This window comes from Pelodiscus sinensis, chromosome 1, assembly GCF_049634645.1.
Source record: "Pelodiscus sinensis isolate JC-2024 chromosome 1, ASM4963464v1, whole genome shotgun sequence".
NCBI classification, from domain to species: Eukaryota; Metazoa; Chordata; order Testudines; family Trionychidae; genus Pelodiscus; species Pelodiscus sinensis.
The window spans coordinates 107,971,467-107,998,564 of record NC_134711.1 but is presented as its reverse complement, the minus strand read 5'-3'; the positions used below and the strand labels follow the sequence as shown (position 1 = coordinate 107,998,564).

The 27,098-nt window shown below is 42.1% G+C and overlaps 1 protein-coding gene across 12 annotated transcripts in view; it reads right to left on the bottom strand.

Moving 5' to 3' along the window:
- Positions 1-19,493, bottom strand: part of WNK1 (WNK lysine deficient protein kinase 1) — a 167,715-nt gene extending 148,222 nt beyond the window's left edge. For 5 of the 12 annotated variants that reach the window (XM_075940982.1, XM_075940987.1, XM_075940991.1 and 2 more), the window contains exon 1: positions 17,888-19,492. In XM_075940982.1, the coding sequence (XP_075797097.1) occupies positions 17,888-18,652 (765 nt within the window). In that variant the 5' untranslated portion in view covers positions 18,653-19,492. Of the gene's footprint in view, positions 1-17,887 lie in introns of all 12 variants that reach the window. The other 7 variants (XM_075941015.1, XM_075941018.1, XM_075941035.1 and 4 more) reach the window with 4 other exon arrangements.
- Positions 19,494-27,098: the final 7,605 nt, after the last annotated feature.

Below are 27,098 nucleotides of genomic sequence, written 5' to 3'. Positions count from 1 at the left end.
CTATTTTCTTCCACTATTTGATCTGAGGAAGTGGGTCTGGCCCACGAAAGCTCATCATCTAATAAACCATCTTGTTAGTCTTTAAAGTGCTACATAGTCCTGTATTTTGCTTCAGCTACACCAGACTAACACGGCTACATTTCTATTACTATCAATTTGATCTTCGCTCATCCTCTGCAGACCACAAGAGGTAGTCACTATGAGGATATAAGGCTTGAAAACAGGATTTTCTGTGGAAATATAGGAGACAGAATTCAGTTCTAAGAGGCCACATTTGACCTTCTCCCACAAACAAAAAACCCACATATGTTGAGCCAGTAACAAAAGCTGCTCTTTAGCTTTACTTCATCAAAATAGTTCTGCAACTATCAAATATTCTCTGATTTTGTTAAAACAATTCCTGCAATCCTCCAAAGTAACTCCTTAGCTATTAACTTTAGACCTTAATGCAACAGCTGTAAGCAATAAAATATTTACATTTGAAACTATCATTTCCATCCCCTCCTTATTACTGGGGTATGACTATTCAAAATGGCAAATTACAGCTACTTCCAAATAAAGTCAGGGAAGTGGAAAGGGAAATTACTGAGTTTGACTGCACCCTACACCTCCAGAAAAAGAAAAAAAATTAAGCTATTGCTTATGTATTAGCCATTTGAGAAGCAAAGGAGGAAGATCTGAAATATATTCTTTCAGCTACAGTCCAGTCTAATACAGGGATTTTTCTCTGTTCCGGGGGGGGGGGGGGGGGGGGGGGGGGGGGGGGGGGGGAATCTGCAAGAAAAGGGGAGAAGCAAGGATGAGTAGATTCTTGGGAAAAGCAGCAGCCTATTGAAACATGATCATGAACTAGATTATCAACTTGAGTTTTAAAATTTGGAAGCAGAATGATATTGTCAAGACACCCATACAGGATTGACCTGTAGTCAACTTCATGGAATTGTGGTATTCACAGAATCCACTTTCTTCCTCAGAATGATGGGTAACCAAAGGAAAAAAAAATATTCCCTCATCTGCCAGGTGGCTTGTGGAGGGACTAAATGCAGATTCATGATAGGCAGGCTTGAGGACAGAGCATAGTTTGAGGGGCCATCTAGATACCTTTACTTGCTCACACATTTGCTGGAGGCAAGCAGCAGGTTGCCTGAAATAGAAACCAGAAGAAACCTAACCTTCTCCTGCATCTTTCATCTGATTAGTAGATGCTATACCTAAAGGTCAACATTACTCCCATCTTCACCACAGCAAACAAGCAGGGGATTGATCCCCATTTCAAAAAAAAAGTCAATCTACTCCTGCCTCCCCCCCCCCCCCCAAAAACCCACACAAGCTGAATTCCCACACTTTGCGGTCATTATCTTCCAAGGGGGGGAAAAATCCCTACACCAACCCAAAGGATTTACACATCTGCAAAAGACAAAAACCCCATAACCGTTACACAGGATATGAACTTGGAAATTTGGCACTAAGTTAGAACAATATAAAGTTCACTGGATGGTACTGACTTTCAACATCTTTTTAAACCACAACAAGGTGACTATTGTTATTGATTTATTAAGTAGGATATGTGCACATAATTGAATTTTACTGCCCAAATATGTATAGAACAGTTGTCTACTGCAATTTTGCAAGTTGAAACTAATGTTCTCCACAACCACGTAATTCCTCTGCTCTGCAGAATTTGGTACTAACCACCAAAGAATTCAGGTCTAAGCACTGCCCTGGCTAGATCAGAGATCTCTATAATCAACCTAGCTAGTGCTTCTAGGGAAGTTGGACTACCCAAGACAACAGGAGAAGCTCTCCATCAGTCTAAATACCATCTTCACCAAAGCACGGCCCCAGTGCAGCTGCACTGCTGTAGTGTTTTAGGTATACATACGCCCTTAAAACAGGAAAACATGAATTTCAGGTCAGCAGTTTCACTCTGAAGTCTGTTTCTAAAGGTTTTTTTGCAGAAGTATGGCAACTTGAAAGTCTATTAAGCGTCCAGGGAGACAGACATGCTCTCCTGCTATTTTTTGAATGTTACCATTCTTGATGTCTGATTCTTATCCATTTATTCTTTTGCATAGACAATGTCTGATCTGGCCAACGTGCATGGCAGAAGGGCATTGCTGGCCTATAATGGAACATATCACATTATTAGATGTGCAGGTGAACAAGCCCCTGATGGTGTGGCTATGTCCTATGATTATGCCTCTTGAGTAGACATGCAGAGTTGGCAACAGGGTTTGCATCATAAATTGGTTCCTGGGTTAGTGTTTCTGTGAGTGTGTAGAGTGCTGGTGCAGTGACCACACTGCTGTGTTCAACTCCTCTGCGTACACAAACTAGCAATTCACACATTAGAACATTTGCTGGCATATTTGCACCATCTTGCTTCACACATTATAAAGTGGGAAGGTTTGTAAAAGTGTTAGTTTAAGACAAGGCCATGTGAAATGTGCAAATATTGTTTGCTGTTCTCCATCTATCTTTCAAATGCTTCAGCATCCCTCAGAGCGCCTTATGAGAAATTGCACAGTCAGCAAAACTAGTTTTAAATTCAGGTATCTGAACAGGAGACCTTATTTCCATTTTACGCTTTGGACAAAAAGGAGCTTCAACTGTTATGACTCTCCAAGCATAAGACTGCCAGGTTCGAAAGATGCAATTTGATTGTTTCCCTTGTTTTAAATACAAAACATTGGTTAAGATAGGACAAATGTCCAATTTCAAGAAAGTGCTATCACATGCATTAAAGCTTCTAAAAAGTAAGTAATAATGCCAGTCCAACAGAGTGCAGCAAGAGAACCAGTTCTCTTCCTCCCGTCCACACCCCAAACTCAGTATTTTAAATATTGTCTGAAGCCCAGCAAAAGTGCACATATCCGCTTCATATCCACAGATGCAGACATTCACAGACTATTATTGAAGATAATAGATGGGATAAACATACAACCACACAGGACTCTTTACCAGGACCCTTCACCTGGCCCACAGCGTCCAGTTCAGCCATTCTTGAGAGTGCAGCACACTCAGTGTTAGCAGCCAGCAGGTCAGAGTCAGGGAGGTCCAGCATACACTCCCCAAGCCACTTCCTACCCAGCAGCTCAGAAGCCTCTGGCAACACCATCCCTGGCGTGGCCAGGAAGTATTGGCTGTGCTTCCAGTCATAGACCACCAGCTTCTAGGAAACAGAGCCCACCCTTAGCTAAAGACATTGGAAGGAGGGGTGCACAGCACTCCATCCCTTCACCCCACTGTGAGGTAACACACACTGCTGCTGCCACCATGTGCTGTTGCTCACAAGCCCCCAAGAGCATCACACAATACAACACTTCTTCCCCTGTCACTCCTTCTGTGCCACCACTTCTCAAGAACCCACTCCTACTCTCAGTTCCCTCTCTGCACCTATTGCTAGCCTTTGAGAGACTGCTTTGTTGCTCCAGATATAGGTAAAAGGTAACTAGTGATCACAGGTCAAATTGCAGGTCAATCTTGGCAGATGTGGATATAGCTCCACATTACTTAGTTCTGGGAGAATTCTGCATCACTGCTTAGGCACAGAAGGCATGGCCCATTGAGCATCCCCGCAGAAAAATGACTGACTAGGAAGCAAAGGGAAACCACAGAAGCAATCATACGCCCCCCTCCCTAGAAGTCAAGCAGACGGGTTTGCGTACGCTAGAGCAGTGTTTCTCAACCAGTGGTACGAGAACCCTTGGGGTAGGTGAGAGAAGTCTGGGGGATACATCAACACCTGAAATTCGGAAAAAAATGGATTTTTGTTTTAAGTTTTACAGTGCTTTATTATTTTTGTACTTTTTACACCCACAAATTTCGTTGCCCACCACATTACAATTAAGTTGTTTAAACAAATGTGTTTCAATAATAGGAAACAATTTATGCATCTGAAAACTGTAGGTACTGGGGGTACTTTTTTTTTTTTAAAAGGAGATACTTTATAAAAAAAAGGTTGAGAAACACTCTGCTAGAGTAGGATTTTAAGAGTGTTTCTGAAGAGGTAGACATGGGTGGGAACCCAGGATCAGCTGGAGTCACCAGCTGATCCCGGGCCGCTTTGCGCTGCTCCTTGGAAACACAGGGGCAGCGCCACATAAATGACCCCAGGCGCTGCTCCGTTGAAATGCAGTAGTGGCATTTCAAAAGGGCAGCACTGTGGAAACACCTGCAATTAATGCGTTAATTGTGCTCTGCGTTAATCGCAGGCATTAACATGCGTTAATTGATAGCCTTAATTTAGATTAATCAACTAATTGAATAGTTGATGCAATTTTCATCAATGATTTGATTAGTCAATAAAGGTACCTCCGCCTTTGTACATTTCAAAGAGCCCTGTCAGCTCTTGCTACACTTCAAAGGCAGAAGCGCCACCAGTCCCCCACAGTGCTGCTGCCCCCCTCATGGAAATAGTGCTGGGGGAACCAGCTTTTAAGCCAGCTCCCCTAGGCACTGGCTCCTGCTCCCCCACCTCCTTTGTTGCCTCGCTCTGATAGAGGAAGAAAGGGTGGAGGGGAAGCGACAAGTCAAATCGACTATCAGAGAAGCATATGCTTATCCGATAATCAACTAGTTGCTTACATCCCTATCCCTTGGCACTTTGAACTTTAGTAATCTAGCAGAGGTACCAAGAAAGCAGATAGCTTCTCCCACCCTCCCCACTTAAACAGGAGTTGATTTACTCAAATACAGTTGAAAGCATCTTAACTTTATAAGTGCTCTGAGACTAGTCTAGCACTTGTATACTAGAAATTGAAAAATACAAATCACAGGCCAGCATAGTATTGCCCATATCCAACGCACAGTCTATATACAGCAAGGTCACCAGACAGTCATGTAAAGATTTTACAAACAAAGACACTTGGAAAATGTTTCCAAAAATCAGCAAACTGAAAACTTAATAGATAGTCATTGTTCATATGAAATCCCCCCCCATCCCCACCCCATCCAAGACAATATGAAAGTGACTCAGGGCTTGTCTACACCGTTTTTTTCCCCAACCCACCCTCGTGAGGTTAAAGTTCTAGTGCTTACTCAAGTGCTGAGTGCTCACTGGCACACTGAACCCTGCTGGAAAGCATGACCAATTTTATTATAAGATTCCTCCTGCAGTATCAATTTTGATGTCAACAGTGTTTAATGCTTCAGGCAGCAATTGATGTTTTAAGCACCAAGTTGCATAGAGCAACACAGAGCCAGTCCGCCAAACGAGAGACCACCACCACCCCAGAGTCCTTTCTACTCTGGGAATCAACAATGGAAAACACTAGTGTACAGCTGAGCCACTTATGCACAGAAGTTTTCATGTAGAGAAGTTCTAGAATGCATTTGCTCTCCAGAGCCAGACTTTTCATCACTCCCACTGTAGGTAATAGTGTTCTAGAAGTCTGTCTCTCCAGTACACAAGCCTGAGATGATATGGAGAGCCCCCTTTCTGGGCATCATCAGTGAAATCCAATAGAGAAGAACCAATACAACCATTACCTGAGCTGATGCACAGATGCTAGAATAATTCTAGAATGTTACAACCTGACCTCTTTAGCCACTCCACTCCAAATTTTGTCTGAATTTACTTTCATAGCCTTAGATTATCCTGAGTTCATCCATAAAACAGTGAGGATTTTCTGTCAGAGGTTGCTCCCTTGCCTTTTGTAGATCTGAACAGCAAAATCTCATAGTAAAATCTCAATTGGCCTGTCACTCACATCAATATGAAAGAAGTGCAAGAGTCCACTTAAGTTTTCAGATGCAAATCTTAAAGGCCAAGTCATTTTCAGATTAGCAACTGAATCAATAAGCATGTTTGTGGTTTTTTCACTAAAAATGGAGGTGCAAAGAGGAAACGATCTCACTCTGTGCTCAGCTACTTTAAGTTTTGCTGTTAAGCTTCCAGCACACTACCTGCTTCTGGTAAATCTGACAGCTAACTAAACCAGTGAATTGTATGTTATTTTCTAAATGTGACCAGTATTAAGTTTCCTCCAAATATCACTATACACTACAGCACTCCACTAACCAATATCACAAGTGCAATGTTGAAGTGAAAAATATTGCAGGAAGCTCAATATGGGAGATTTCTAACACATTTTCCCAGTTTTCTCCATCAGTATTTCTGATGGAGTTAATCTAAAGAGACACACAAGCAAGTCTGCATGGACTTAATCTAAAGAGACACATGCAGGAAGTCTCAGTTGAGTTGCTCCTGTAGCTCAAGTTAGAAATTTCTCATGGTACTGCCCCTGCTTAAGAGCACCTGGTGCTAAGTGAGTCCAAGGTAGCTGTAAACAGTTAACAAAATAGAGCTAATAATTTCAGCAGAGTACCTAAAGGATTTCAATAAAGTAATGCTTTTCACATATGCATAACTTTTGGTTATGTTTGTTTAGAAAAAGAAATTGCTGTTATCACAAGGAAAGTAGACGGCATCTTCAAGTTATATTGTAAGCAGTTGACCAAGATGAGGGAGAACTAAAAATAGTTGTATGAAGAAATATATCAAAGCTTTACGTAAAATATTGTTAAAGCTCATATGGAGAATGAAGAAACTGACATTCTGTAACATTTAACCAAATCCTAGCAACAACACAGAAGCTGCTATTAAACAGATGTAGGTTACATAAGCATGTGCAGATGTTTAAATCCTTTAGATAATCGCCTGGATTTTATCTTTTAAACAGCCATATTTATAGGTTCTAGTTTGTGTCAATCATCTTAACAAGGACAGAATCTATGTTTTCAGATTGTTCAAGATAAATTTTGGGTGTCCAAGAAACTCACCAGAAAGAGTCAAGTTAGATCAGCCAGCAAAAGAGGCAAGCACAGGTAACACTGACACTAATTTAGTAGACATTTGAGTGGCTAAGCAAACCTGTCTGGTCAGACTAGCTGCATCAACTATAATAGACTACATACAGTCTTCTGTAGACACACCATGCGTGTCTCAGCACAACTATTCTAACTCATGTCAAAGCACTCCTAGACAAAGGGTCCTATCCCTCTACTGCTGAACGGAGGCTCATTACACGCTAGGGGAACGTTTCAGTCATTCACTGGGTGGGCTTGGGAGAGGAAAAAAAGGCAGACAACTGACAATGGAAAAAACATCTGACTGGAAGGGAAAGAAGCAGACTAACTCACACTCTACCCTCAGCCACTGATGTAACAAAAGTAGAAATCAGTATAGCCATTTAGATCAAGAGAAGGTGAAGAGTCAAACAGAACCTTGTGGTGTATCAGTGGCATAAGAGGCCCTACTCTCCCGTCAGTCAATGGAAGTTACCCTGCAGTGAGAGAACAGGCACTCAATTTGATAGTTATCAAAAATTTCACAGTATGAAGACTGTTCACTGATATATTTGAAATAAGTCTGCCGGTTCTAGAACTACTGCAGTTTTTTTACAGTTTCCACATCATAAATCAGTATAGATAAAAATGTTGTTGGCTGTCTCAGGTATGCCAAGAATTGAAGAGGCTTGATGAACCTTCCTTCCATCCTTACCATTAAGGCTAAAATGAGGTGCAACAAGCTTGTACTGCTGCTGCCTAGAGGCTACAGCTATCTGTGAATCACTAAATGGCTCTAATATCCCAAGTTCAGGCATTTTAAAAGGCACTAAACAAGCATCAGCGGGCACCACATCTCCTTCTGCACTGAAAAGTATTACTAGCTTTTTCCCCATAATTCCTTCCTCCCAGCACAAGCCTGCTAAAACACCAGGTTCTCTGATGTGTCACTCAGCAGTACATGGTCATTTTAATAAAAGAGATGGACTTCAAAATAAGGACAAGTTCTGCAGCTTGCTAAATGTTCACTTTTCAGGTAAACTCAGAAACATCAATGCAAGTTTCAGTTCAGACTTGTAATTTTAAGTTACAGACCAAACTTACCAATTAAAGTCAGGTCTGAGCTGTCTTACCACCACCCCAATGTTCCAGACCTTTTTTCCCTAATGAAAAATCCTTGATCACTTTTTAAAAAAACCCAACAACATTTTAACAGCATTTTCCAATAAATCTTGAAAATAATGCAGTCTGGAGTAAGCTATAGATCTTTAGCAGAATGTTTAACACCATATCCATTGTGAATGAAGAATGCTGTGAATGTGCACCTTTACTTGAACCCCTAAAAGTATCTGCCTTCACAAGTCGGAGCAAGATACCTTAGAGTACCTTAAAACCACTTGGTTAGGCAATAGGTTAACGGTTAGGTCAGATGACAATATACAAGGTCCACTAAAGAAGGTTGATGGTGATGACCCCATTTTAATTGTCCTGGTAATCTTCCTCTTCCCTCTCAATCATCCCTGGTCAGTATATTAATGATTTATTCAAGGAAAGATGGATCTAGACACTCTCTGTGGCAATTTGATTGTGAAGCAGCTCTTCTCATGCTGGAACAGTATAACCTATAGCATCTAATAGGGTCACACTATTACGCCATAGAGATAAGACTGGTTCAGACAAGGAGTCTCAGAAATTTTTCCTATCAGAAGAGACAGCATGGAGTCTTTTGGAAGGGAAAGGCCACAAGGTGGGCCCAACTCCATCTCAGAGGGCACTCAGAATGACTATGGGCACTTAACACTAAACCCTAGGTAAAAGCTTTGGGGGCAAGATTTCCAGAGAAAGATCCCAACACCACTCTAAGGAAGGGTGAAAAGGCGAATAAGTGGAGTCAAAAAGATGGCACATGTTTCATTAGGCTTGAAGTACTTTTAGCATTAGATATATAGAATAGTACCACTCTGCACAGGTGCTATGAAAGGTAAACTAGTAACTTATATAGACCCCAGAACGAACATCTGCACCTGTCAGTGCAAGACCTGTGAACAGGACCTTCTGGCAGAGGGTCATTCCCGCCCAAAAAGGACAAGGCTCCAAGTCAAATGTTGCTCACCAAGTGCCGCAAGAAAATGTTTCAAAAAGCTGTATCTGGCCCATCAGCTTCTCTTGGAAGAGGACCAAAGCAGTCGTTCCCAACTTCTGGTGTGTGGACCAGCCATGGCACACTGCTAGGCTACAGCCAGGCTGGCTGCTCCAGGACCGAGGCTTGGGTCTACCCCAAGTGCATGGCAGGCGGATGCCAAGCTGGAGCCAGCTGTTCATGGCAGCTTTGGGGTCTCCCAGCCCCAAGCCATCACACAGCAGCCGGCTGCTTCAGCTCTGGCAGCCACTTGAGCTACTGGATGCCTGCGTTCTCTGCGAGAAGGGGAGAGGAGTGCGGGCTAGTGATTAGAGCAGGGAGGATGCCTGGGTTCTACCCCAGTCTGGGCGGAGTCCCGCTGCCTGCCAGCCCTCAGCATGTGGGGTAGCCCTGGGAAGGTAGAACCCAGCGCCGAGTGAGTAGGGGGTGGGTGTGTGTGATCACCCTGGCCTGCAGAGAGAGAGAGAGAGAGAGAGAGAGACACAAAGACAGAGAGCAAGCGAGCACACACATGAAGCTCAATTTTACCAGTTATGATGTAAACTTCAAAGAAATATCCAAAAAGGTGCAGCAGCAGAAGTCCCATTAAATCAAGTGTGTGAGTACAATGTTTAATTTATGCTATTATTCATCAATAGTATTATGTTGTATATTTTCAGTCATGCAAATTGTGTTAATGGCACAAGAATTTTTTTTAGTATTGTAGATAGCTGCAAACTCTGATCTTAATGATTTCATGCAAAAGAAATGTTACCAGTCCACCACAAGTTTGCAAATGGATTTGCTCGTTTGTGGTATAAAAAGGGTTTGGAACCACTGGACCAAAGTGTCAAGCACCTATTGTGGATGTGATTTTCTTCAGTGAAATATGCAACTAGTATGGCCACATATAACAGACAGAAAGTCACTGTACACAGATGAAGTACTTCAACCCAAAGTCATAGTCTGGTCTACACCGCAAAGTTAGCTCAGGTTAAGGCCACGAACATTTTCATTCTGTGTTACAAAGTATCAGAGAGGTAGCTGTGTTAGTCTGAATCTGCAAAAGCGACAAGGAGTCCTGTGGCACCTTATAGACTAGCAGATGTATTGGAGCATAAGCTTTCGTGGGCAAAGACCCACTTCGTCAGACGCATACACGAAAGCTTATGCGCCAATGAATCTGTTAGACTATAAGGTGCCACAGGATTCCTCGTCGCTGTGTGATGTAGTTAAGCCTAACTAATTCCCAGTACAGACTCCGTTGTCAATGACAGAATTCAACTGTGCCACTGTAGCATATCTACTATAGATTTACACTTATCCACCATCTTGAGTCAAGACAGCTGCCTTTGTGCTAAGCAGCATGTCAACAACTTAACAAGGAAGAAACTCCTAGTAAAATACTTCTTTTAAAAATAAAGCTAAGCCCAACTATAACCGTGATAAATGCTTATGATTTTACCACAAATCTTCTAACATTTTGGTTTTCTAAAAGCTCCTATTATTGGAGTCAGTAGGTGCTTGAAAAACATCAAAGTGCTGGAAGAAGGCATATTTGCATCTGTCTGCTTTCTATTGCCACCATTTAACAAGAGTTAATTTCCATGTTGCAGAATTCTGCCATACCCACCTCTACTGATAAAGCATTTCTTCCCTTAAAGAAGTCAACGTTTACTAATATCTCATGTCCAACCAGTCATAAAATAAACCATAGCAACTTCCGAAAGCCATATCCAAGAGAAGACAAATCTTACAATTAGATCTTTGCTTGCAGCTACAGTACCCAAGTAAGTTTGTGCTTTAGCGTACTTGTCCCTGTCACATCCACCTTTGTAAAAGGAGTGGAAATCTGATGTCCTTCTATATTTCTGACTTCTTCACTTTTTCAGGATCTCTTTGCCAAATTCTTACAGCACAAAACACTCAAGAATAAAGCATCTCAAGATGTAGTCCAGAGCCAAATCAATGTATTCTCACATCCACAGAGAACTGAAATCTCTAGGTACCCCTAGCTTATCTGTCAGACCACCTGGACAAATATATCCAACTGCTAGTGTTTACTTTTTCCATCAGTTGAACAACTGTCAATTTTAAAAAGTGCTTAGACCACGGAGTTTTGGAAATTTAATGGAAATTAAAATGTGTCACAAAATCCAAGCTTCAAGCATCAACTGTTACAGGTCATCTTTCCTGTTTCCAGCTCTCCAGACTGTTAGAGACGAAGGAGCAAAAAGCTGCATTAGAGTTAAAGTAATTGCACCAAATCAAGAAGTAGAAAAAAGGTGACAATTTTGTTTGTCCTTTTCAGGTAGGATATACTTGCATGATCATGTGGCATTCATAAGTGCCACACACAGTTATATGCATTCAAGTTTATAAAAAGGCAATATTTAATCATTTGTGGGTATAGTTCTTCCATTCTAAAGTTCTTTAGCATTTTTCTGTAGTTAACTGGGCATCTATCTCAAGTTAGACATTATTGCCAAAGAAACCATCTAGTACTGTGGTTCTATTACTATGATGGTGAACATCACTTCTTTAGTATCTATTCTGTTAAAACTACACAAACACTACTTAGGGACTAGGGATATTAATGGTTAACAAGTGAGTCTTACCAGTTATGGTTAACCCCTCTGCCCACAATGAGCAGGAGACTGTTCTAACCTGGGGGGAGGGTGGGTCACAGCAGGCGGAGTGTGGTGGGCCGAGTACATCATGGGCAGGGTGCTCCAGACCTGCCAGAGCAACCTTCCCACCCCACTGAACCGGTTAACTAATTAAATGAGATTTACATCTTTAGTAGGGACCGTATCATAGGACAGACAAGCTAGTTGTAGTATTTAAAGTCCTTGAAAGCTCAATGGCAAAAAAGTCAGTATGAAACATTAATTGGCGTTAAAGCAAAATCCTTCTAGTTGATTACTCTGAACACTGAGTATTCAAGCACCTGAATGGGCAGCCACCCAAGAGTATCAATGATTTTGCCAACCTTGCCTATCTCATCAGTAACATGGGAGCCTTGAAAAAGCATTGCAAAAGTATACTGAATAATGAGGAACCTCATTAAGAGCATCTTCTGGAAACTAACTACCATGCCAACAAGGGAAATGAAATTAAGTACATAATTCTTTGGTGGTCAGTATTCTGAAACATGAGACTGAAACATGGCCCCTCACCATCCGATGAAATTAAGTTGGACAGCATTCAAATAAAATCATCTCTAAGTAATCAAAAGCCTCAAGTGAGACACACATAAGTTGAATGAAAAGATCTATTTTGTAACTAAACAGTTTCTACTTTTTCAAATGGCCTCCCAGCACACACTCAGATGGTATGGTCATCTGCCTACCAACTTCTCTCCAACAACCATCTTCCAGGGTGTGTCTTCCATCTTTTTATTGAATCACAGTAGACAACCTAAAACCCCTTCCTTGCTGGCATCTATCCAATAGTCCACCAGATTTGGCTCAGGACAAAACATCATGGAGGCTTATAATGCATTCAGTGGACCTAAGCAACCACATGAGAACCAGCCAACTAGTTTAAATATACCGGCACATTAAAGCCAGGAAACTACGTTTTATATTCTATTTGTATATATATTTATAGACTTCACCTTTGTGTTAAGAGAGTCTGAGATACATTAAAAATACTTGAAAAGTAGATGGTCAAAATTATTTAAGAATGAAACCTACCTCACACCCAGACAACTTCTCATATGCTATTTAAATAGGGTACATTTTACCTTTAAATAGGTGTTTCCTTATTTACATTATTCTTTACAGCCCAATTATTTTAGTGGCATGTGTGTACAGAAAAAAACCCACACATTTTGCACATCATTGATTCCCAGAGTAAAATTCAAGAGCTGCAAACTATCATTCTCCTACCTCCAAGCAATTGAATGTAAAGTGTCATCAGTTGAATGGACAGCAATGCAGTTATGTTTGTATTTAACTGCTTTACCATCACTGCTAGGAAAGCAAAGACACCTATCACTTGAGGCCATTAGTCCTTGAAACTAAATATAGTGGAACTGGAATTTATAGTTCTACAACATAGACCAATACATCAGAGCTGATCTAACAGTGAGAATTACAGATAGCAAGAAATTCAGATGAATTTAATAATGTTCAGTTTGTTTAAATGAGTAAAAGCTATTACAACACACAACCAGTTACCACCAGAATTGATATCTTGCATCACACTATGATAAGATTCAGTGTCCTGTTTGGGCAAGGGCTGAGAAATCTGTCCATGTGAACAATGGATGACTTAGCACAGTACCCTGATTAATTCTTCAAAGATGCCAAATGTAGGAATGGCAAAGGTGGTATGTATCAGCAAAGCTTCATGAACCTATGGCTGGCTATAGGGTTGCAAAGGGGCAAATGCTGTATTACAACAGATGGAGTAGAAGCACTGCTCCAGCTAATTTCATTTCACTAGGACCTTGGAAGTGTTTCCACAACCAACTTAATTTTCTCAGCAAAATTACATGGCTCCAGTATCATGCTTTCCCCATTCAAAGGAAGACCCTTTCCAATGGCACAGTAATTCTTCAAATTCCTCATACATATCAGAAAAGAATGGATAAATTATTTTACCAATTCAGGCCTAACATCTGCCACACTTTCATGTTTAAAAGATACATAGTATTAGTGTTCTCTGAGTGATAAATTCCCAAAGCAATCCAACATCACTCAGGAGATTCTCAGTATAACCTAGTTATTCTACACATCCCACTCAAAACTGACTCACTCAGAGGAAAGGAGGGACTTACCTGGAAGTTCACAGATCACACCTACATCTTAACTTACATTAATAATAAACTACAACTGTGACTTCCTCCAACCTATTAAAATTAATCCTCCAACAGGTGGAAGTTTAATATAACAAGAAAAAGGCAATGATACTTAAACCCAAAGAGGCTGTTCAAAAATGAAAAACAATTCTTAACTATCAGCTTAACCAGCCTTGTTAAAAGTTAAACATCACTATTCTCCAGTTTGAATTACTGTCATTCTAGTCACAAGAAGACAGTCAGCTGCTTTTGCACTTACCATCATATCATAACGCCTATGAGTGTGTTGATGCTCACCTGTTTCTAGATGCAATTATGACAACAGGAGATGCATTGGCTATGTGGGTTGAAGTGCAAGGAAATCACAATAAGTGAGAACCAAAGCATTTGAATCTAAACCAAAATATCCTACAAGGCTGTTTACTGCTTTTCCACTGAATCATTACCACAATTCCCAAGTCTTCCATATCAGATTTTCTTCCCTCCCTGCATCAGGAAAGATACACCAAGAATTTCACCCAGGTTTCTTATCTGGCAGCAGGGAGAACTGTCATTAAGCTACACCTGCAGCCTTTGAAGAACCAAAAATAAATTCACTTTTGCTAGTATCAGCCCAACAAATACAAGAGGCGCTAGTGTGCAAACATCTAGGCTTCTGAAAGACATGGTGTGAGATTTTCAAAAATAAGTCATTTTTCAAAAGGGATTTAAGTGCCTATGTTCCTTTTGAAAAAGGAGACACTCCTGAAAATTTTACCTTGGAACATTGTATCAGGTTCCTAGTTTAGAATCAAAGACAGCTGTGTCATCCAGTTAGAAACATCACAGTTTAACAGACATTCTACTGCCAGGTCCATTCTAGGCTTACCTGCGTAATATGCTAAATCCTTGAAAGTCCTGCTACAGTGCTGTATAATTTGAACAGGTCATCATGAAAAATATTTAATTTTAACAAACAGTAAATAGATTAGCATTTTAGCCCTTCCCAATCAAATATATTTCCTGAAAATTATGGGTTAAATATATGTCCCAAAAACTGTAAGTTAAATACATACTGAAGTTTTGGCAGGCTTCCATGTACTGCATTTTCAGGGCACCCCCCCCCCCGCTTCAACTGCCTTGCAAGTAAAAACTGTGATGTTTTATCTCTGTCATCTTTTCAAGTTGCATGATACCATGTATGTATCAAGCTTTACTTACATCAGGTTAGGCTGTTGTATCATTCAAATGAGCTATGGCCACAGACACTGTTTCCTGGCTTCACACTATGCTTAAGTGAATTCTTATCAAGTTCAGTTGTGACTTATTCTGGATACAAAAAAATCCTCAACTAAATGAATATACTATACTCATCACCTCTATGTTCAGAATATGCTTTCAACTCCCCAATTCCACAGCAGTGCTAGTGTTTGAGCTCTAGGAATAAACTGAACATTTTGGACAGGTCAAGAAAGATTTTTTTTTTAATTTCCTCTCCTACCTTACCAACTTAAACTATAGACAAGATATAGCTATTGTATTTTCAAACGATACTTAAAAACACCAAAATGATTAAATGTTTAAGCATAAATTGGTCACAACAAAGTCATGACAGCCTTAAAATAATCAGAGCTCATTTGTGTTCACCCAAGAAATTAATCCAAGGGTGGCATGGAATTCTTTAATTCCTAGCTAAAACACTTCTTACATCAGTAATCATCCTTATAAAGTATCAGTTCATCTGTACAGTTGAGTCTGAGTGAAGTGAGCGGACCAAAAAAACTTCAATGTAAGTGAAAGAACAGCAATGACACTGTGGTGTAATTACTGCTGAAGTAAAAGTGCATCACTAAAGACCACTGGCTACAGAGTCCCTCTCCAGCCAAAACAACTGAAAGCACTGAGCAATCAATACACATGGCCCAAAAAATATCCTATCATCATGCATCATAGGGTTTAAATCGTGTAGTTACTAGTTCATTTCTACTAACTGTGGGACAGTTCTATTCATGCCATGGGCCTTTGTCACTCACTACGTGGAATCACCACACTGTTGGCACTCACCTGCAAATTTTGAAATAATGATAATGTAATCTACAACCCATTCCTCAATGCCAGTTTGGTTTAGCTGGAAGACTATCACTCCTTTTTATAACAACTGTCTTCCCTCTGTTTTACACTGTGTTTCCATATCATTATGGTAAGTTACTGATAAGGGAATGTTAAACTCCAAAATCCTGGTAGGTCCGTTATATCAAGAGTCTTATTTGTAAATAAAAATTATGTGATATTTCTATTGGCTAATTTGTTCTTGTAGTAACCGAAAACCATGTTAGTATGTTCCATCTGCCAGGATATATGCTGAAGTCAGAAATTATCATAACCAAGTTGACAATCATTTCAGGTCAATAAACAGCATCTGAATAGTAAGGTAAATCTAAGATAACTTCAAGAGCCTTTTAAACTGAAAATAAAATTAGGATTTCAAATCAAAGTTACATCAGATTGCATACAGAAAAGCAAGTAATGAACTAGAACTGTGCACTGAAATTTTAAGTGGTGCCTAGCATTTACTGGGGATCACTATTAAAAAAATTGTACTCTGAGTACCATCCAAGGATTTGTTTAAAAAATAAAATAAAAAAGCTTACAAAGGTATTACCAACATGCCCGTGTGGTACCTGATTATGCATAGCTACCCAGGCAATTGGCAGGTGATGTAATTTGCTTTCAGAATGTATGCTACCAAAGCAAGATAATGGTGGTCTCAGTCATTTTTCAGTTTGACTGAGACAGTAATTAAGGTGCTCTGTGCAGGAGGAAAACTTTTGGCACATGAGATACTGCAGCCAGTCAGGAGAGAGCACTGAGACCAAGCATTTGATCCCTCAGAAGCTATAGGGAAGATTACTCTCCATTGTTTTGTTTCTTCTGTCCCCTCCAATTCTTCAAGAGCTGATGCTTTCCATCCCTTATTTCAAGTATCTCTAACTGGCAGGCCAAGCTCTTCCCTCCCCCTTAGCCTTGTGGCACAGCAACCTGCCTCTCGTTCAGTTATACATGCTCCAACTCGCAATGGAGCTGAAGCTGCTGCTGCCATCATAAGACCGGGGTTCAGCACAGCCTTAGTTCTGTCCAAGTGAAAAGCTGGCAGGTACAGCAATTTCTCTGTACCAGTTAAACAAGACCGAAAAGGTTCAGTTTCACCCTTTGCAACTCTATGAAAGGAGAACATTGACCTCCTAAAGTATCAACAGGCAGCCATAGGACTTGTACTGAACTGCAAGCAAGTCATAGTACTCCAACAACTGAAGTTTAATTTTACATTTGCTTACCTGTGTTATGTGCACTTAGTGAACAGATTTCTTGAGTATTTCCTGTAAGGGTGTGTCTAGACTACTGGATTTTTCAAAAAAAGTGGCCTTTTTTCAAAAAAAACTTCCCCTGAATCTAGACTGCTACCACGTTCTTTCGAAAGTAAATCAAAAGAACGCAGCAGTTTTTCTGACTGCAGAAAACCTTGTTTTACAAGCAAGAACACCTTTTTTCAAAAGTGCTCTTTCGAAAAAAGGCACTAATGTAATGCAAACTCTGCGTTTTCAAAAGAGAGCATTCAGACTGCCTGGGTGCTCTCTTTTGAAAAAGGGGCTTGCTTTTTCAAAAGTACTGGTTGTAGTCTAGACACTCTCTCTCGAAAGAGGTTTGCAGTCTAGTCATAGCCTAAGATAACATTAGCCATACATGCAAGTGTTTCATATACCTTGTGCACTTTTCTTAAATTAAATGAAGATACCAATCTTTTGAAAAATTGTCATTGCTAGAGATAGACCTGAACTAGATTTCAGCAAGTATCAATTTTAAAGCTTTAACCCCTTTGTCCTGACTCCTTCAGGTAAAGGATTTTATGCAACTCTCCCAATTACCTTGAGAAGCCATGAAGCCTAAGTGTTCCAGCAAATGGAATGTGGTTACTGTTTCTGACTATTCAGCACTGGGACATGATCATAAGGGAGGGGAGGGAAGCAGCCTAGCTCATGGGATATGCTCCCGCCATGCAGGGAATGGCTGGGTGACACCTAGGGAAAAACTCTCTCAGTCCTGGAGACAGCTGATCTGTCATTGAGGATTCTGCCCTTCTCTTAAGACTGGCAGCAGGAGGATAACACTGAACAGGGAATTTGCACCTATTTTACCTGTAGTTCACACCAGGCCACTTCCACCGTAGTCTCGGTGTCCAGTCCCTTGTATACAGTTTTGAAGGAGCCTCTTCCAATCTCGATATCAAATTTGAGGAAACGGCCGTCAAGGGAAAAGCCCACAGCCTTTGTCTCTAGCTCCTCGATATCCTCCTGTTGTTGGTTCTTCCCCTCCAAAAGCTCCCGACTGGCGGAGACCGCACTGCCTGCCGTGCTGGTAGGAGGTAGCGGGGTGGTTTCCTCTGCCTCTCCTTTGGGCAGTAACGTGGCGGTGTCCTCTACTGCAGGAGGCTCCTGAATTAATTGCACCTCAGGGGAAAGCGACAGAGACGGCTGCTGGAACAGTAGCAAGGGGTCCTGAGTGACGGAGATGCAGGGAGCCTCGCTAGAAGGGTCAGGCGGGGAGCCTAGCAGCGAGGTGATACTCTCGGGAGTGGCAACTGCCGGGGGTGCTGCGGGCTGCAAGCTAGGCAGCTCTAGTGCTGTAGCATTGGAGTCACAGATCACGCTACGGCGGAAAAAGCGGTGCTCAGTGGCTGCAACCCCACGACTGTCCTTGTCCATGGTGTGGCGGCGGCGCCGGTATTCTTCGCTCCGGCCCCCGCCTGCCACCCCGCCGCCTGCTCCTCCGGCCCCCGATCCATCTTGGTCAGTGACCGCCCCTAGCTTCTCCCCCACGGAACTGTCCGAGCTAGAGCCGTTCTTGGGCGGAGGTGGCGGGGGAGCCAGGAAACGAGGAGTCTCTGCGGCGCTCCCCGACATGGTGCTGCGGGGACCGAGGTAGCGCTGCTGGGAGGATGCGGCGTGTCACTGAGCGGGGAGCGCGTCCGGCTGCTGCTGCAACAGGGGAGGGTCCCAAGGGCTCCTCACAGCGGGGCTTGGCGACGGCGGCTGAGCCAGCGGCGGGGTGGGCTCCTGCTTAGCGTCCGCATCCATCCTGCAGCGGGGCGCCGGGCAGCGGGGCCGACATGGAGCGACAGCAGCGGGGCCAGGACACGCACTCCGGGAGAGAAGGCGAGAGGAGCCTGAGGCAGGTGCCGGGCGGGACAAGCCGCAGCCCCCCGAGCTGCCCGGACCGGGACAGCTCAGCTGCGAGCCAAAGCGACGGGCCCCCCGCGCTGGGGGGAGGGGAGCGAGGCAGGCCCAGGCCGGGAAGCGGTTGCGCCAGGGGCGCAGGCCCCGCTCTCCCCTGCCGCTAGAGGGGAGGGCAGGCCCGGCACGCCCCGCCGGGGGGAAGAGACGCGCAGCCCGGTCACTCGGAGCTGGGCGAGCCCCCGCCTCACACGGCGCCCATGGCGACCTCGGTCTCCTCCCGGTAGGAAATAACCGCTCGCCGCGGCGGGGCCGGCCCCCTCGCTGCCTGCCGGCGCCTCACCGGGAGCCGGAAACTCCCCTCGCGGCTCTCTCACCGGGGCCACCCGCGAAGCCGCCTCCTCCGCAAGGCGCCGGCCGAGGGAGCCCGGCTGTCTCCCTGGCGAGGGCGGGGGAGAACGGCGGCCGCTGCGCGCAGCCCGGCTAATTCTTCGCGCTAAATGGCGACTAGAGCCCGAAACCGACAGACATAGACAGCCTCTCCGGACCACGCCCCCTTCCTCCGCCCGCTTCTGCGCCTGCGCCGCGGCCCCGCGCTCCTTGGGAATGGTAGTTTTTTCATCCTTCCTCTGAGGGAGCTGAAACGCGGGTAACCTACAACTCCCATCGCCCACTGCGCCGACGCATGGTGTCACGGGAGTTGTAGTTTCCTTCTTACGGGCTACTTCCAGCTCGAGCCTGGCTTTTCCTCACACAATACTGTGCTGTGCTACTGGGGCAGGGCAGGAAAAAGGGGGGAGGGAATCATTACATATGGATTAATTCTCGGAGAAGAAAGGACTCTCTCATCATACTCTGTCGTTTCAGGGCTACAATGCAATATAAATGATATGCTTTAATGGAGTAAATACTAGAGTTTTCAAGCCAGACCCCAAAATCTCAGTGTTCTTTTTCAAAATCTAAAAGCAATGAAAGTATCTCCATGATTTGTTTTGATTATGAAAAGGAAAATTTATAAACAAAAATTAAAATTAGATTTTTTTTTCTAATCAAAAAGGATTCAGGGCTAGGTCTTCCTCTACTAGTGTGAGGACTGGCGTAGCAATGCAGAACAGGCCCATCAATGTTCCCAATCTGAAGCAGTTTCTGCAACCCACACGCCACAGCGAGCAACTAGAGCTGGAGAAAGAAAATGAATATAAACAAAAGTGAAACTGGAAAATGAATATAAACAAAAGTGAAACTGACCATTGTATTTTCATTTGTACTGCTGAGCTCATTGGACGAGATCAACAAATAGTATAAACAGTGAAGGGTATGACAGATTTTTAAATCAGCTTTCAAAATGATCTGTAGCATGTAACCATACAAGTAATATATATGTTTTAAATATATGATTTTTAATCTGATGATGGGCTCAATTCTGCAAGCTGAGGTCTCTGATACCAGTCCAACAAAGCACTGAGGGATATGCTTAATTTCAACTATAAGGGCAATTAACCATTAAACATCATTTGCTGGATTGGGACCAAAGTATTAAGCACTGTACAAAATCCATGCATGAGTCTCTTAAAGGTGGTGTTTCAAATTCCCCTTCTACAATGAACAATGCTTGCTGCGTGTATTATCAGGTATTTAACTTCGTGTTTTAACAAAGCCAGCAGTGTCCCATTTTGCTTTCACAAACCATAGGCACATATAATTGTGGAAGCTATATATAACACCCACATTTATTTATTTATTTATTTAGTGGCCAAGGTTTATCATTTGGACTTGTGTCCACATCTAAGTGATCTAAACCACAAGAGCAAATAACTGCTGTGCAAAAATGTGCCCTGATTATTTGGCTGATCCTAAAATGCCAGCATTCTCAAATCTGACCCTGCTACCGTTTGAGACACAACCCAAGTTATTATCAATTAAATGGGGAGAATATATAAGTCAGAATAACAAGAGAAACCAACACGAACAGTCACATAAATCAGAAACTTCTGGTAAGAGATACAGGTCATAGCTACTCATGTGGTTTATTTATAAAGTATCCTCTTTTGTATTAATGCACCAAGACCAAATTTTTTTTCTTCTCCAAAAGAGCAGTATATGAAAGAGAAAGGGACTACTTTCATCAGTAAAGTAAGGCGGGTTTGGATCCATCTTTTATGAAACTACATTTTTTAAATTACTGCAATAGAAATATTTTTGGAGATTTTTCTTTTTAAACTATGTATTTTATATTGTATACATTAACACATAATACAAATATTTCAAATACATCATCAAAATAGATTTAAACCAGCCAATATTAGGAAACTGTGCATTACATCTCCCTCAGAGAGGTCCCGAGTCAGTTTCTGTGCCTACACAGAACACTAATGACTTTCAGGTTATCCGTAACACAGAACTTGGGGGATTTTCTCACATACATACAGTCAAAGTCTTTATATATGTTGATTGTAATACAGAACTACTAATGGAGAACCCAATATTTTCACTATATTCATATCTTATTAGTAAAAATAATACAAATGCAGAAATGAAATTCAACTAATTGCAGATAGCCCATGTAAAGTCCTACTTGTATCACTAGATCCTTATGGGTAGTGGGTAAAGATTTGACCATAGTTCACATCTAGATTACAAGCAGTTATTTCGACATAAGGTCAAAATAATGTTGAGCTGGAAGATTTCTTACTCAGACTCCTGTAGCCCTCATTTTACGTGGAGTAAGAGCACTCTTTCTCCAATTTCCCTTTCTCAGACTTCCTGCTGTTTAGACAGCATCAAAAGCCAAAATAAGCTATTCCAAATGAAGCTACACAATTGATATAGCTCAAGTTGTGTTGCTTATTTCAGCTTTATCCCTGCTGTATAGATCTACCCTGAGTGACATGTGGAGACATGCCCCTTGCTATATAAGTGTACTCAGTGCTTTCCCTCTTGCACACAACCATCCAGCAGTGCCCACACTAACCCTGGCCCACAAACATTTCCTCTGAGGCTGCAAGCTCTGCCTACTGCCAGGAAATCAGAGGACAGGATGTGACAGCAAAAGGATCAGGGCGGAGCCACAGGCCGTGTCTATAAATCTATCCATGTAATCCTGAGGCTAAAGAAATAGCCATTCCATGGTTTGGAAGGGGGAGAACCTAACAAAATTCCCCAGCCTACAACTTACTCCGGTTACTCTGTCTGAGTGTATGGCTGAGTATAGGATTTGGCATTAAATGTTTTACAGTGCTATATATATATAGATAGGGCCTGTTACCACCCAAATGGGCTTCTAATATCCAGCCAGTTCCACTTTGCTCAGAGATGACAGCAGAAGGGAGGTTTAGTAGAGAACCTTTGCTCCTTTCCTTTCCGGGATTCTTGTGGCATGTCATTAGTCCTCTGGAAGATAATGTAGCTTCAGGGATGACCAAAGTAGCACCTGATTACTTATGGCTCCAGTGGTTACTCTCCAGTAATTCAGTCTTTTCTGATCATGAATCCTACCAACTCGCTGCAACAGGGGAAGCAGCACAGAGACATTATGGTATTTTTATGCCATATAGAGATTCCACCTCTACAGCACTGGGAGAATTGCTTGGTGGCCAAATTTACAGTCCCTTTGCCCAGATAAGGCCAATGTAATGGGCTCATCGCGTGACAATTAATCTGACCATTGTAGCCAGTTATAAAACCCTCCCTTGTCTTCAAGATGTACTGTACAATCAGGTCCCTGTCGGCAATACATCAATTCCAAAGGGACACTATCAGCTTGAAATATAGCTGATTAAAACAATTCAGTTAAAAATACTTTCAAGTATTTCAGCTCTCATTGAGCTCCTCTGCCAATTTTGTGGTTTTACAATCAGTTTTCTTTGTTTTTAATAAGTGTTTTTCTCTTCTTTTGCTGTGGGAAAGACCCACACAAACAACAGAAGACCCTGACTACCTGTAGATACTATATACAAAGGAAAGGCTGCCACTAACTTCACCGGGCTTTTGATTAGCCCAAAAATGTTGTATCATACATAAAGTAAAAACATATATATATATATATATATATATATATATATATATATAAAAAAATCTCTTCCAATTATAGTGCTCTTGTTGCTACTTGTAACAATAATAGATCAAAATAATTCCAACATGTGTGATTTTAAAGTTGACTTGGACTCTTAAACCAGAAGCTGTTGCTCTCTTTTGTTTCATTTTGTGTAGTGGAGATTTCATTTGGTTTTGGCATTCCTGACTTGCCCATGTGACACAGTACTAACGTGAAAATTTGTTATATTTTTCCCACTTATGCAGTACCTTACACAGTAAAACTGGCAATACAACAACTTCATTGTTTATGGCTTTGCTGTATAATTTTAAAAGTTTGTAAAGAAAAGTGCTCTCTTCTATCTCAAAGTTTGACCACTTATTATGAAGTTGTGATCGTACCCCATAATAAAGATTGTAACTACCATAATCTTTCCCTCACAACTTCCTCAGAATAACTCCTTTCTTCTTGCTTTTTATCATGTCTATATTTCTGTCCGAGTATTTATTCAGTTTGTTATTAAAGCTAAAACAAAGCTAAGGTTACGTGGATTTATTTCAGAATTAAGAACTTGAGTAAGGCTTTCACTTTCTGGAGTTTAATTTGTTCAGAATATCACATTTTATTGACATCTTAACTAAAAATCTTCACATTAATTTTTGTCCTTTGTCCTTAATGAGAATTAGAGCCTTACAATAATGTTGGGTGTTTCATTTTAGAAATATTCTTTGGAAACTCTGAGTCGCTAGAGTCTCTTAATTGAGTCTCCAAGGCCCCTGGAAGTGTTAATGACACTCTCATGGGCCTACATGGAACTTATGAAGGGTTTACTGACTGCAGAAGTAAAGACAAACTTCAAGACTGTGACACCCAGGAAAATAACAAGTCCCTATGGCCCAGAGGAGCCTAAAACTCTGTAGAAGTCCCTTATTAGCTTTCCATCATTATATATATATAGTAGCCCAATGTCTGTGACTCTGTAATGCTGAAACGCTGGCTGTTCCCTCTGGGTGGCGCTGTTGCCTCCTGCCGTGGCGTTTGGCTGACTTCTGCGCCACTCAGCTGGGCCGCCATGTGGTGCTGCATGGAGAGTCCGGGGCCCAAACGACCGCTTGCACCACTTGCTCTTGCACGGTGGCCGGAGGCAACAGCGCTGCCCAAAGGGAACAGCCAAGGGGCGGGGCCTGGGCGAGCGTGCATCTCTGACGTCAGGAAAGGGCACCAGATTCAAAAGGAGGAAAGCGGAACAGACACAGAGGACACGGAGGAGACAGAGAGGAGAATGGAGGAGGCGGAGGACAATGAGAGAGAGAGTGAGAGAGACGCAGCAGGAGGAGGAGGAGAAGAGAAACACAGAGTAAGAGGCGGGAGGGGAAGAAGAGAAAGAAGAGAGATGGAGGGAGAGGCAGGAGGCGGACGAGAGCGGAGAGAGAGAGAGGGCGAGGCAGTAGGAGAAGAGAGAGAGAGACGCTGTTTGTACCGCTTGCTCCTGCACAGCGGCCTGGCTGAGCGACGCAGAAGTCAGCTGAGCGCCATTGGGAGAGGTGAAGGCAGGCGGGGAGGTTACGTACACACCCAGGGGGCGGGGCCTGGACAAGCATGCATCCCCAACGGAGACAGAGGAGAGCACAGAGAGAGTGAGAGGCAGGAGGGAGGAGGAGAAAGAGCGAGACGGAGAGAGAGGCAGAAGGCAGAGGAGAGCTGAGAGGAGGGGAGCAGGCAGAAGTAGGAGGAGAGAGAGAGAGAGAGACGGAGCGAGAGACTGGAGGCTCAGGAGAGAAGACCAACGTGGATGAGAGACTGAAAATCCCATATTATGGTGGGCTAATTGGCTAGTTGTTCATAAATTCTGAAGGAACACAAGAGTTCACTGTGGCTAGAACACTTGCAGAAACTATGAACTCCACTGGATCAGAGAGAGACAGCACGATAGGACCTTACATGGAGTTTACTAACTTCAAAGGAGGTTTTCAGTAAAAAGTATGTGCTGACTATATAAAAAAAAGATTGTTGGAAGAATATGTTAGCTACCACATTCTAATGCTGTAGTGCACACAATGGACATTGTACTTTAGCATGTGCTTGCTGGCTAAGTAAAACCCAGGGAGGGTCAGTCCTACACCAAATAGCACCCCAGGCAAGTAGCATCTTTGGCACCATCTCCCATCCTTTATTAAACTTTTGAACATCTTACAAAACCTGGAGCCTAGCACACCAGCACTTGCCTGAGTCACCTGCCCCTAAATCCAGCCGTAGGCCTAGACTTTCTTCAAATTCTACTGTCTTGGCTGCCTGAAGAAAGAGCTTGTTTTTCTCTCTGTCTTTCCTCTCTCCTATCCTTCTCTTGAGCCAAGAGAGAACTGAACAAAATTATTTGTAAGCATATCCCAGCCGCCTAAATGCAACATTGCTCTCAAAGGGTGTGTCTATACTGTACCTGTAGCTTGAAATAAGCTATGCAATTTGAGCTATGCAAATTGCCTAGCTTATTCTGAGTCAATTTCAAAATGGCTTATTTCAAAATGTAGCGCATTTTACACAGCGGCGAGGAGTCCTGTGGCACCTTATAGACTAACTGAAGTGTTGGAGCATAAGCTTTCGTGGGCAAAGACCCGCTTCATCAGAACCCCACGAAGTGGATCTTTGCCCACGAAAGCTTATGCTCCTACACTTCAGTTAGTCTATAAGGTACCACAGGACTCCTCGCCGCTTTTGCAGATTCAGACTAACACGGCTACCCCTCTGATACTTGACATTTTACACAGCGTTTATTTTGAAATAAATCGCTATTCTGAAACGTCCCTTACTCCTTGTGGAATGAGGTTTACAGGGATGTCAGAATAGCGAGCCCCTTATATTTTGAAATAACAGGCACGCTCAAAAGATGTGGAATAGCTATTTCAGGATACCTCTGGTATCTGGTACCTCTGGTATCCCAAAATAGTGCTGCAGAGTAGACATAACCAAAGAGCTGGTGCAGCAATACACATGTGGCTTCTAATCAAAGTCTTTGATTATCAAAATACAATTTTCAGTTACATTAACAATCAGTTTTAGTCAGGAGCTCTTTGAATGCTGCATTTCTGAAAACTAGTGGTTTATATATAATCATTTTCTTTATTATTTATCTATCAACAAGAATATTCAAAAACATCTGATGTAATACTTACCTAAGATAAAGTTAAATTATTTTTAACGTTCTGCTTCAGAGCTAAGAAACCATAATGAAAGGTCAAATTCCTTATCTGCTACACTCTTTATAATAGCTGATTGCTCTGTGTATTCTGTGTTTCAACTTCATGCCCATTCATGCCATGGTTTTCTAAATAGCATGTGTGTGGCTGGGAGTCAGGGGTGGGGAAGGAAGGATGGAGGACATGCAGCAGCCTGTAACCTGTGATTTATATAGTCTCAGTTAATAGTTGGAAGATAAGGAATAAAACCAAAGTGAATTCTTTAAGGTTCCAGCCTTCAGGGCAGTTACAGATCATTTAATTTAATTTAGTGGAGGATTGTAATGACAAAATGAGTGATAAAATTAAAGAAATTGTTTAAAATAAAACAGTTAAAACAAACAGGTATTACAACACAATCATACACCATTTATATTCACATTCTAAAATGAAATATTGCATCTAGGGATTACCAGACTCTGACTAGAAAGAATGGGTATAATCTTTCTCTAACAGTACCTTGATGATGGTTGGGCATGCCTAATCTAAAATTAGCATTCTACACTTTTTATAATCAATTATAATAATGCTTCTTAATTAACATTAAATCCACCTTTCACAGATCTATACTTCCATACTTAAATATTTTATAGTTTCTCACTGGAAATTTAATATTAAACGTATCAGAGGGGTAGCCGTGTTAGTCTGAATCTGCAAAAGCGACGAATAGAAGCTGCTTTTGTAGTTAGCAAGCCATTCACAGTCTTTGTTTAATCCAGAGTTGATTGTGTCAAACTTAAAGATGAACTGTAGCTCAGCAGTTTCTCTTTGAAGTCTGGTCCTGAAGTTTTTTTGCTGCAGGATGGCTACTTTTAGATCTGCAATTGTGTGTCCAGGAAGATTGAAGTGTTCCCCTACAGGTTTTTGTATGTTGCCATTCCTAATATCAGATTTGTGTCCATTGATTCTT